The 13,876-nt window shown below is 35.0% G+C and overlaps 1 protein-coding gene across 1 annotated transcript; it reads left to right on the top strand.

The window, feature by feature from the left end:
• The first annotated feature begins 200 nt into the window (after positions 1-200).
• Positions 201-12,693, top strand: LOC132731082 (perlucin-like protein). The gene is made up of 5 exons (XM_060717191.1): positions 201-319; positions 2,347-2,435; positions 2,861-2,951; positions 10,475-10,706; positions 12,611-12,693. The coding sequence occupies exons 1-5, from the start codon at positions 268-270 to the stop codon at positions 12,630-12,632; spliced, it is 486 nt and encodes a 161-aa protein (XP_060573174.1). The 5' UTR covers positions 201-267; the 3' UTR covers positions 12,633-12,693.
• The last annotated feature ends 1,183 nt before the right edge of the window (positions 12,694-13,876 follow it).

The following is a 13,876-nucleotide window of genomic DNA, read 5'->3' as shown; positions in this document are numbered from 1 at the left end:
AATGCGGTTTCAATATCCCTCATGTACAGACTCAATCAAACCCAGTTAACTTTCATGTATTTTTTATATATATTAATGCATCCCAGAGATCACACTTTATCCAGACTTTTGTCATTTTTTGTGGAATTGTTGTAAATTGTTCACTCATGTAATACTTTATCGCTGTCAATGTCACAGAAATATATATATGGGACACAATGACAAAATTAAGAAATTGATAAGAACAAAGTAGATTATGTTTAATGTACAATAACTACCGCTTCAGATATGTGGAACTTTTATTTCTTGTTGATTTTATGTTCTTTATCCTGGCGCTTACGTAAGTCTGTTTTTTTTATTACAAACAGTGCAGGGGAATAAATAAGTGAAGTGTTCAATTTATAATGAAAAACAAAACACGTTTTAAGATGTTATAGCTTTCAAAATCTCGCGCAAATCGATAAATTCATGTAAAATACATAAACCCATCTCATTTGAATTGAAAATTCAATATGGTTAGACCAAAAAAATGGCACAAGGGTCTTCTCAATTAAATTGCGTCGTTATATCTGGGCGTCTTTCCTCTTGGTTTTCTTCTTATCGGACAGAAGACAAGGAGTTGTTCTACCAGGTAGCAGATATTCTCCAAACTTTATTACCACTGCTGTACCGCAAGGGTCAATTACTTGGCCCTTGCTGTTTCTGGTTTATATTAACGATATCGTTATCGACATCAATGGTGAACAAGTGTGCAAAGTTTCCAAGCCAGATGTCGATCGACTTTTGCCGACGATACTAACCTATTCATTGTAGTCGAATATCCCGCCACTGTTTCAACTATCCGTATCACATATCTGCAAAAGATAACTATACTTTCCTGAAAATGGTTGGTAAATTTAATCCGCCAAAAAGCAGAACCTCATTGATATAACGAAAAACAAACATAAGCATATCCATCGTCCCATCTTTATGCAAGGCACACAAACAAGTACGTACATGTATTCACAAATACTTGGGTAATACTTTCGCTCATGACCTAAGACGGTCCACATCTCAAATAAAGCTTAAGCTTGGAATAGAATAAATGTTATAAAAAAATTAAAATTCAAACTCGACAGGAAATCATTAAAGGTCATTTACCAATTTTTCATAAGACCGATTCTAGAATATGAAGATGAGTATTGTACATAAAGTGATAAAAAGGAGCTCGATCAAATGAAGCAGCTATAATGATTACTGGAACAACAAAACTCGTGTCTATTGATTAACTAAAATTAAATTGGCTGGGAACCCTTATTCTTTTCTTTAACATGAAAATCAATATTACACCACATTATCTTTCTGATCGTGTCCCTCTGTCGGTTAGCATCGTCGCCCTCTCCGGAACGTGGACGGCACACAAAATATTCGTACCAATACAGAATTTTACTTTAAAGCATTCTTACCTTATGCTATTAAGGATTTAAACTCTACAAACTGCTACAACGTTAACATCATTTAACCGACTGCTAAATATTGATATGCCAAGTGTACTTGCCCATTTTCTTTGCGTGGGCGCAAATGACTCTTTTTTCAGACTACAGTTCACTTTCTGCCGATTTATTGGGAAAGAACATTATCGACTCTCCTTAATGCGAGAGAAAATGCGTACAATGCCCTAAATATACTTATCTGTGACCTGAAATAATAAGGACTATTCCCCATTGTGTAATTCTTCTATCAATATCATTCTTACCTTATGATTCTAATCTTAAAATCAGAAATGTCAACATATTCAACATATTGAACAGATATTAGATTATGCATCTTAACAAGTTCCTCGATATTGCTTCATCATTGTTCATCCATTTTTTCTTTCCTTTCTCTTTTATCTTTTCCTTAAATATTCAGTGTATATCTAGCTTATATGCAACTTAAAAGCAATCAAATAAGATATTACTGTGCTTCTTTTCGCGCATTCCAAGCTTTGTCATCTTCTGCAGTTTGCTTCATTGTTCATTCATTTTGCTCTTTTTTTTCTTTATTACTGTTTTCTCTTACATATGTTACATTGTAAAATACTTAATTATTATGAAAACGTCTTGAAATAATTATTATTATTATAATAATTTCAAGTAACCATTGTACATGGTAATGACTTGAACTGTATGTAAACTGTTTTAAAAGGGAGAGCTTTATAGCTTTCTGTCCAATCCCAAAATTTATTTTGTAAATATTGTTCACTAGTTAAATGTTTTGTTGAATAAATATATTTAAACCAATACACCTTCACTCTTACCTCAAAAGTTCGGTATATTTTCATGCCAAGTAGACTTGTGAGGTATGAACTCAATATATAGAAGGATAATTATATTCATTATTTACTAGATGCATCTACTTGTCCAAACGGATGGATGCGGCATGATAAATCCTGTTATCACTTTAGTCATGACCAGGAGGATTGGCCAAACGCTATGGTATGCTCAATCGCAACTTTTCGACACTTTCCGTCAGTTTTCGGATAAAGATCTCAAATAGTATGAATACACAGAACCCTGACAACGGTCATAGCTAAAAACATACACGGTTAAGCTAAACACATTTTTCATTCACAATTTTACAAATACCTACTTTCTTTTCCTTTGGATGTCAATAAATGCATTCGTTACTCATTATACAAAGATTACACCCTTTGTTTTGTTTATATCTGTAGTCACATATGGTAGAACTATAACTCCGGGATTATTACAAATTACCGTCGGGGTGTTCCGATTACGGTATGCTATTACACTAAACATGGTTTTGATTTATGACGATGAATTTTTTTTTTTAAAGCAATAGTATATTGTAAAAAGTAAGATAAGAATGTTCTTTAATAAAGTTATTGTATTGTCCGTTTCAGACAATGTGTCACATTTTAGGTGGTAAATTAGTAGAGATTGAATCAGCTGCAGAAAGCGCTTTCCTTATATCAATGGCAATGCGGTTTAACAGTAAGTATCTACACCTCAGCAAATCATGATTTAGAAGGGAAAACAAACAAATCAAAAACTAAAAACAACATCAATTATTATACGTTTTTAGAACATTATAAAAGATTAATTTGCCTAACAGACAAAAACGGTTATTAACATTATTTGCTAAACTATCTTAAAACAATTTATTTTTGTTCTGTAGCAGTAGCAATGTATAGAACTTTCTTTACGTTGACCAGGATCTATCAAATAGAGAATGTCGACAGCGTTGACATTTCATTAAAGATGGTGGGTTAAATCAAAGTATTGAGGTAAAGGTATTGAGGTAAAGATGGACGTTTTATGTATACTGCCACAATGCTGTCTACTGATCGCAAGACAATGTTCAGGATTCAGAAAACCAAGTAAGAAATGCGCTGCAATCTTGTAATTTCGTTTATTTTACATCTACAAAGTTCATATAATTGTAGCTATGCGTAGCGTAGCGATTCTCAACAATAGTGTCCTGTCAATTTAATTAATTTCTTCAATCCTGAATATTTACTGTAATAATAATATTTTACATCAAATATCGCTACCGTTAATGTCTTCAAAAATAAACTTGTTTGTAATCTTTTTATGTAACTTCCGGAAAACTCTGCCGTCCATGACGTCGCTAAAAAGGCGGCGACGTTAACGTGACGCGAGAGCTTTTAGCGCCAAAAAGTGAACAAATTAAAATTTTAAGAATGTTAATAATTCTTACAGTGCCCTCCATGAAATGTCTTAATTTCATCAAATAAGAATAGCACTTAAGCAAATTTTGTTTTCTCAAAATATCAATAATTTACTTATCAAATATATATGATTTGAAAATAATGTAGAAGAAAAACTAGTAAAAAAAAAATTAATACTAAAACGTTGTGTATATGTATCAAAAAATGTATAAATCTACATACTTAATATTTTTTGTAAATGAAAATAAAAATAAATATTTAAAAAACAACCAATACTCATATATACGTAATTATTTTGAAAAATATATAACATGACACAAATATAAATATCATCAAAGATTGCAATTTTTAAATTTTGCAATTATTATAATTTACAACCGCTATCTAGTCATGGTAAGAACATGCTCTTGCAAGAAGTACAATACATATTATAGTATATCAAATTCTTTTTTTTTGGGTTGTTAAAATGTCTAATCCACGCGTAAAAAAAAAATAAATAAATAAAATTAAATTAAAGAAGGCTTTTGTACATCACTAAATGTATTTTGACAAAATGTTAACGCAACTATTATTTACTCTGTGCCTTCTAAAAGACATAATTTTGTTATTGGTCTGAGGACATTTGAATTTCTTATACGGACAAGGCATTTGCGTACAAGCCCATCCCTACCCTTAAAAACCTCAGTTACTCTGCCAAGTGGCCACTGCCCTCGTGGAATGGTATCGTCTGCTACAAGTACGATGTCGTTCACTTTCATGTTTCTTGTTTCTCTCTGCCATTTTTGTCGGTTCTGAAGAGAAGGTAAGTACTCTTTGATCCATCTTTTCCAGAATACGTCACTCAAATATTGTATCTGTTTCCACATTTTTTACTGTATACATCTTCTTTTTTCAAAAACACCTACCTCTTGGAATACTCGCATTACTTTTCATTAAAAGAAGCATATTTGGTGTGAGCGCTGGAAGATCTCTAGGGTCGCTACTCACGGAAGTGATTGGTCTATCATTTAGAATTCTTTCTGTTTCTGCGATGAAAGTGAGTAATTTCTCGTCTGTTAAAAGTTGTTCCTTGGCAAGAGCTTTCAAAATGGTGCGTGTAGATCTTATCATTCTCTCCATGCCCCACCATATTGCTCGCGTATGGTGGATTAAAGTGCCAGTCTACCTTATTCTGTAACATATATCTGCCGATCTTAGACTGGTTCCACTCTTCTAAAGATTTCTTAAGTTCTTTGTCTCCACTAACTAAGTTGGTACCGTTGTCACTAAACATTTTCTCTGGTTGTCCACGTCTGCATGTAAAACGCTGGTAGGCAGCTATGAATGAATTTGTTGTCAAACTATGGGCTACTTCTATATGCACTGCTGTCTCGTTGTCAAGCAAGAAAACAGACAACCATATCTTTTAACGCTAGATCGACTAATTTTACTATCAATGGTCCAAAGTAGTCCACTCCGACAAATGTAAACGGTGGTTTGCAAGGTGTCGTCTGCTCTGGGATAAGTGGCGCCATCTGTTGAGCGAGTAATGGACTCTCTGTCGTTTACAAGCAATGCATTTTCCTATGGTCTTTTTAACAGCACTAGGACCACGTAAAATCCAAAATTTTGACCGTATTTCTGCTAGAACGTGTTGCCATCCTACATGTCCATTGCTGCTATGGCTATTGTGAATTATCAGCTCTGTCACGTGATCATTGTGGGGAAGAATTATAGGGCTTTTTCATAGTCAGTGTAAATTTGTCTCCCAGACATTCGGATGAGTCCATTTTTCATCACAGGGTTAAGCATAGCTAATCTGCTGTTCTCTTTTACGGGGTTTCCTTTCAATAAGTCTTTTATTTCTTGTTGGAAATTGATTTTCTGTACATACCGAACAATTTCATGAGTAGCATTTTGTATCTCAGCTAGTTTGAGGTCTTCACAATTTTGTTCATTTTTATTTTGACTTCTGCAGTATGTCACAAACCTCTGTAACCAAGCAAATGCTCTTAGTAGCCTGTTCCAGTCTGAATAATGGTTGATAATGTCTCCTATAGTCAGCCCAGTGTATACCCCAGTGGTATTTATTGCTACGTCTCTTTTAATTTCGGAGTCGTCGTCGGCGATATCGTTTATGTTTACAAATTTAGGCCAAGTAGACTCGTCCTGCGCCAGAAAGTCTGGTCCATTTAGCCAGAAAGAAATGCTAGTTTTATCGCCAGGATCTATGCCTCTTGATGCTATGTCAGCGGGGTTCGAACTGGAGTCGATATAGTGCCACTGTTCTGGACTCGTCATTTCATGAATATAACTAATTCTATTCCCGACGAAAGTCTTAAAACGTCTTGAAGTGTTATTTATGTATCCAAGAATGATCATTGAATCTGTCCAGAAAACAACTTTGTCAATTTTCAAATCAAGTTCTTCTTTCAGCATGGCATACAGGCGGCATGACACAACAGCTCCACACAGTTCGAGTCTCGGTATCGAAGCTTGTTTTATCGGGGCGAGTCGGGACTTGCCAAGCACTAAACAACATGCAGTATTATCATTTTCGTCAGTAATGCGTAAATATGCGCATGCGCCGTAACCCGTCTCAGAACCATCGCTGAACACGTGTAACTGTATATTTTTTAAAGTACTGAAATATTTTGGTTGAAAACAACGGCTTATTCGAACGTTTTCCAAACAAGGTAAGTTTAATATCCAACGTTGCCATTCATCGTGATCAATTTGCGGAATTGCTTCATCCCAACCAAATTTCCTTCTACACAAGCTTTGAACGATAGCCTTTGCTCGTAATGTCACTGGTGCTAAAAGTCCTAGTGGATCAAATATCGCACTAACTATGGAAAGCATTCCGCGTCTAGTTACAGGTTTATTTGTTTTTCTTGATTTTGAATGTGATGAAATCGTCATTAACGTTCCAATTAATGCCTAATACACGTTATATATGTATATTCGTGGTATTGTGTGTTAACAACGTTTGGTGTATTCTTGCGTGTAATTTTTGGTTATGATTTTGTATGATCTATTCTGTGCATCCTACGTGTTATGTTCCTACTCTTTCATTTTTATCTTGATGTAATTTTCGCTGCTTATCTTTGTCTGTTCTCCCTTTTGAGTTACGATCTGGCAATCATGACTATAGGAAGTTTCTTACAGTTTTTTATTTATGTGTTTTTTTCGTGTTTGTTTTTGGCTGTTTTTTTTCTATGTATATATTCTGTATATGTATGTGTAGATGTGTGTTTTTTCTTTGTTATACTAGTATTGACTTGATACAGTTTATAGTTGTATGTATGTGTATGTGTATTTATGTTATGTATTTGTGTGTGTTGTATATTATATAATGATGGTTATATTGCTCTATTATTTTCAGCAGTATCAGAGCTTATTTTTCTCTATGATATTAATAAGTTACCTCTACTTATTTGTCATTAATCTGACCTTGAGGGCTTGGCTATTTTCATTTGAAGTATCGTTGTATTTTCGTCGTGTCTATGTTCTATATACTATAGATACTTTTCTGGGTATGTTCTCACAGGGTGTTGGTTTAAGTACATAGCGCTTAGAGTTTGTATGTTATTTTATTCCATATATTCTATTATCTTAACGGATCTATCATGTTATTATTATTTTTCAGTAGACTAATTTGTTTAAGGATTACGTGCTATTGCATATTGTATATTGGTAGTATAGTCTTATTATGTGTTATTCCAATCTTAAGTGACCATCTAGCATAGAAGGGATGATTCAAATGTCAACGCTCTTTTTATCTTCGATGGGACATTGACTCTTTATCGCAGAATTTTAACAATCGTTGAAGTCAGAGCACGTCCCAATACGCTCGAGCTGTTGTTGCAGCATTATGTCATTTGAATGACCAAAGTTTATATTTGCTCTGTTATGTTTTGTTCTGTTCTGTTCAACAAAAGGACGAGGGACTGGCCCACGAACTGCCCAACCAAGTCGTGTCCTTATAGCATATGGCTGATGACTGCTTCCAGAACGCACTTCAAGTGGAATATGTGCTTCGGGGAAATCTGTACCAATTAAAATCCGGACTTCATTAGCCTTTACTTTGGGAATTTGTAAATCGGACAAGTATGGAACGCCAATAATGTCATCACTTGTCACTGCAGAACGGGTAGAGATAGGTAACTGTTTAACCGTCCAAACATTGTTAAGGTGAATTTCACCATTTCCAGAAACTGGGCAAACGCTGAGATTAACTTCCTGTCCACAAGTTGTACTTCCGGTCGAGCTAATGGTCGATATCTGGAAGGTGACAGGCCGGCTGGTCAAATGCAACTGCTGTATAAGACTTTCATCACAAAGCGTTTTGTCTGCTCCATCGTCGAGCAGAGCATAAGTTTGGCAAGAGTAACCGTTCCCACCCTTTACAGTTATAGGTATGATCCCTAGACAGGTTTTAGCAAATGAACCATTAACTGCTGCACAATTAACAGAAGGTTGGGTTATTGAATTATCGGGACGCTTTGGGGACCAATTGTGTAAAAGAAAATGGTGTTTAGTGGTACAATCAGACACAGTGCATAATTTATCCCGCCTACATTTGCGTGACATATGATTGGGTTTGAGGCAATTGAAACACAATTTAGATTTTATGACAAACCTGTTCCTATCTTCTAAAGACAATTTTCTAAATTTATCACATAAAGATAAATTCGAACATGTACCTGAACAACAAAAACATTTTCTACTGTATTTTGACGTTTGGTTTTCTGTGTATGTAGACAGAGTAGTTATTTTACCTTTTGTGGTATTTCCTGACGCAGACGCTTTATTTTCTCGGACATTTTCTTTTACAACATCAATGCCGTAAACTGAACTAGCAACACGTGACCTTTCATCAATAAATTTGGTCAATTCAAAGAAATTAGGTTCTCTCCCAGACTCAAAAATAGAGTGGGCTACCTCTGCCCATCTTGATCTCAAATGCATAGGGAGACGTCTTACAATGCGCCTTAAATTCTCAGAGTTATCTACGTCAGAAACAAACCCTAGTTGTGAAAGTGTCATTTGACATTTTTGCATATCTAAAGCTAATTGAGACAATCCTTTAACATCAGATGCATTAATATTAGGGCCAAGCAACAATTTATCAATATGACTTCTCGCAACAACATGTGGCCTACCATAACGAGATTGCAAAATTGATTTAGCTCGTTATACCCTACATTTGAATCCAATAACACACAATCTTCTATGCAAGATTTTGCCTCACCATTGCAATATTGTATTAGATAACTTAATCTTAACCTATTGTCACTTACTTTGCACTCAATGTTGGTCTCAAAATTTTTAATGAACTTACAATAATCAAGCGCAGAACCGTTGAATGTCAGTAACTCTGGTTTTGGTAAATTAAATCCTTCTTGAATGATTGATGCAAGTCGTTCCACTTCTAAACCGGAAGCGCTATTTCCGCCATCTTGCTGCGTTACATCTTCGAACTTACGTGCGTCTGCAGCCTCGTGATCTTTACGGGACAAGCACGAGAATAACGTGCCGTATTGCTATCGGCTACATTATCATTTCGATAAGTATGTCAAAATCCATAGTTTTTCTGCACAATATGCCCATCTTCTAATATGTCGTCTGCTTCTATCACCGTGCTTTCGTCTGCCCACATTGACTCCTCCAGCCTCGCTTCCATCACAGCACTTTCTTGATCCAGTAGTTGCGATTTATCTTTGAGCTCCTTCTGTATTGCCTCTAATCGCAGTTTCTCCTTCTCCAAAGCTTGTTTTTCTTTAAGAGTCTTCAGTTTTTGTTCAGCTATCAGACGCTTAACTTTTGCGTTTCTTAGCCGAGTTGTTGATGAAACTGCACTACTGGGTATTGATGCTACGGGATTCCATTCGGCATATCTTTCCTTGAATTCTATAAAGTTCGCTCGGCAACTTTCAAAGTTCTTCTTTAGTGTTTCTATAGTTTTAGGATCGTCGCAAAGTCTAAACTTTCAAAGTGTGTTGTTTTAAAATTTTTCGTATCTTTCGCACAGTCGATTAAACAATTCTTTTACTTTTTGCTCATTTTCAGTGGTTAACATCAACTCTTCAAGTTCTCTATAAATCTTGGTTAACGTGCCAAATGCGCTGTCCGCGATTTCCGTGCAGTATCGTAGTCCATTATTTTCTTTTAGCGATATATAGTCGACACCATTGTTGAGAATTGTTCAGGATTCAGAAAACCAAGTAAGAAATGCGCTGCAATCTTGTAATTTCGTTTATTTTACATCTACAAAGTTCATATAATTGTAGCTATGCGTAGCGTAGCGATTCTCAACAATAGTGTCCTGTCAATTTAATTAATTTCTTCAATCCTGAATATTTACTGTAATAATAATATTTTACATCAAATATCGCTACCGTTAATGTCTTCAAAAATAAACTTGTTTGTAATCTTTTTATGTAACTTCCGGAAAACTCTGCCGTCCATGACGTCGCTAAAAAGGCGGCGACGTTAACGTGACGCGAGAGCTTTTAGCGCCAAAAAGTGAACAAATTAAAATTTTAAGAATGTTAATAATTCTTACAGACAATATACACATGTTTATAACATCAATATAAGAGTGTCTTTTGAATAATATTTCATACGTAACAAGTAAAATAAGTCACATATATCAGTCATGAGGATAGCGACAATTTTTCGGCTATCGTATGCTTTTCTGTTAGTTCCGCTAATAAAACGATTGAGATATTTTTCATTCGGGAAATGTTTGACAGTAGGAAAAAAGTCTGTAAAATGAGTCAAACATTTCGCGCCGAATTTAATTAGACTACTGCATTGTTTAATTTATTAAAATATTCATAGAAAACTACTGGATAGCTCTCAGTGATATACAAGAAGAAGGGGTTTGGGTATGGATGGAGACTAAAACTCCCATTTCTCAAACTGGATATTCAAACTGGATGCCAGGTGCGCCTGATAATGGTGGTCAAAATGAAAATTGTGGTACATTGAACGGGATTCACGACAACGGCCTCTGGAACGATTGGCATTGTAGCGATCCTATTGTGCCTTACATATGCGAAAAACCTGATGGGTGAGTTAAAGCTGCTGTGTTAATGTTACTTTCTTTGTTCACTTGAAAATATTCTACTATTCAATACATTTTTTTTTAAATCCATGAAAATTTGAATAAATCTTGAGGCATGCTGCCTTTAAAGATAAGTTTAGAAATCTATTTGGAGAAAGAAATCTAATGTTAACTCATTAAAATTGACATAATAAAAAGTGCTGGATTTGAAAGCAAATGCCCGAGAGTTCAAATTTTATGGTTTACATTTTTTAAATGAATACCGAAAGATGTAATGGAACATTACCCATGAGCTTAACTTATTCTCTATTTTGTTTAGTTACTTTTATTTCACACACACACACGCACGCACGCACGCACGCACGCACACACATAATAATAATAATAATAATAATAATAATAATAATAATAATAATGATAATAATAATAATAATAATAATAATAGTAATAATAATAATAATAGTAATGATAAAAATGGAACAATCTCTCTATATAAATAAAAAATTCTTTTTTGTACATAAGTTGATTAGTTGAAGAAAGGAACGATAAATTTAGACATAATCAGTTTTAATTGATTTCGTTGTTATTAGTGAGTCGTTTGATTGGTACTTACGGCCTAATGACAACATGCCAACTTTTTTTGTGAGGTCTGGATAAACGAAATCACCTAATCACGTCTTGCAGTTACAAGCACCTGCAAATTCTTTCATGGGAGCCTGTATAGAACCTGTAACTGAAAAAGACTGGCTTATGATATAAGTGTGGAAACGGTAGAAACCAATGAAAATATAAGAAGTTACATGGGTAAAGACTAAGAGATTCATATCTAAACTCAACAAACCTAACCACTTTCTGATAATAAAAAGTAATGACATTTCATACATTTTTGAAGAAAGTTTCGGATACATGATTTGAGTGGCATTGTTTAAGGTAAACCACCCCTAATGGACACTAAAATGAACTGTAAAATTGACAACATAGTATTTAAACAAAATTTACCGTATGGTTTATGAGTTAAGGACATTTTTTCTGAACTAAGACTTTGCTATAAGAAGGGCTCTTTTTCAAAAAAGAGGAAACTCTAAATAATCTATAACATCAACATTATGAAAAAAATAGTTTCCTATTAATTATTATTAAGAAACAAATAATACCATTCAGGTAACAAATAACACAAACAAAATGATTGTTTCTAAACAAAATGTTTTAAAATGTATGAAAATGTTACCCTACCCTACCCACTTTAAGCATTTATGTGACAATTTCCAAATGCAAAAAGCCTTATTCATCAACTCCCTAAAATTTACAACAATGAGAGGCTGTTTTCAAAATGTGAATAAATTGTTTTAAGTATATTGGTTGATTTTGCAAAATATTATATAATTTTACCGTGTAGTTTTTATTTTATTAAACTTTGAAAAAATCTGGTATCATATTTGCTATTAAAGTTGGCATTATTTAGTAAATAGATACCTACAACAATAATATAATTAAAATCAAACACTTTTTTCTTTCCATAAGGGATCTGAGAGATACATAAATAATGTTAAAAAGAAAGAAAAAAGTTGCCCCGTTTGGGGGTTTGAACCCACGCCCCTCAGTTTCAATGCAGTTGACAGTGATTTTAGCCTATTTGAATACTCTTCAAAGTGGAGGTAATGCATTACGGTGGTCAACTTTAACCCTTGCCAACCAAGCTTAACATCTTAATTGGACTTCTCCATCCATAAATCTAGATGAAATTGTTCATTTTAATGGATTTTTTCAAAACATGTGCAATGTACACCATGTGCCGGCTGATCTTGGTCTGCACTGGTCGCATGGGAAATATACAGTTGCTACAGGACCGGAATTAAGATTAAATTAAATCTGTGTTATTTACCACTCTTACTATGATATTTTACTTTCAGCTTTCAAGAAATAGTAGGCTAAATCTGGCGTCAGTTGAATACATGAACTGTCAAATAGGTGGAATAAAAAGAAACACCTTGAATATGTCGTGTCTTTGTTGTTTTTCAATGTGTGTATCTTGGAAGTGCCAAATCTATATTTAGTCAAAAACATAATCTGATCAATGCTTATTACATCTATGGCAATATGTTGTCTTGTCGCTAACGATGCACGACAAATGGCGCATTATCGTTCGGCGTGTTGTCGGGATGTAACGTTGTCGCTCAGCTAAAATCGAAGGATTGGCTATTTGTATACATATAAGCCGAGCGACAGGGCGATATCTTGATAACGCGCCGCACAAAAATGCGCCGTTTGCCGTGCTTTGCTAGCGACAAGACGAAAATGCGATAACGATATAGGTTGCGTTGTCGATATCGACAACGCTACGCGAAAAGTGTACCAAATCAGCCGCCATAGTTACTGGTTTTCGTGGATAACTAATTAATAATTACCAATTGACCTGTTAGTTTTTTTTTTATTTATCTATACATGCATTCATCACCGGAATGAATCATATGTCCGAGACCTACTTCGTCCTTGCCGGTCCGTTGATTGTAGCGGCATCGGGGACGTCTTTTTCATGCCGCTCCTCCTAATATATATTCTTCGTTTGCTGGTGATAATGAAGTTCGACAATATTTAAATGTATGTATCCGTGTTGCATAGCAACGACCCTTTGCAGGATCACACCCTTTCGAGTTAGTCACGGTACGTCAACCAATCATCCCTGGTCCTTAGGACGGCTGGACCTTGAACTGCCGCGAGCCTTCTCCGCGATGTGCACGCCTCAGGCGGAATTTGGAGAAGTTTGAACAACGCAAGGACAAGTCTTTTAGATGTCCATAACTCTTTCTGCTTGAAGCTATACGCATGTTGAATTGGACTGGCACTAGTTCTGTCAACGTACATCCTTATCAAGCGTTATGCTATCGAACCTTGCTTTGTTTAGTTCTATTTTTTTCCACATTTTTAAGAAAACTACCGGATAGCTCTCAGTGATACACGAGAAGAAGGGGTCTGGGTATGGATGGAGACGAAGACTCCCATTTCACAAACTGGGCATTCAAACTGGCATCCAGATAAGCCCAATAATTATGATCATTATCAAAACTGTGCTAAATTAAACGGGAATAACTTCTATGGACAATGGAATGATTGACATTGTAGCGCTTCGAATTTGCCTTACATTTGCGAAAAACCTGATGGGTGAGTGAAAGCTGCAA

This window comes from Ruditapes philippinarum, unplaced genomic scaffold (genome assembly GCF_026571515.1).
Source record: "Ruditapes philippinarum isolate M1 unplaced genomic scaffold, ASM2657151v2 ctg1060_1_1_1_1, whole genome shotgun sequence".
Taxonomy (NCBI): Eukaryota; Metazoa; Mollusca; class Bivalvia; order Venerida; family Veneridae; genus Ruditapes; species Ruditapes philippinarum.
Note: the sequence above shows the minus strand (reverse complement) of the source record. Positions and strands in the feature narration are given on the sequence as shown.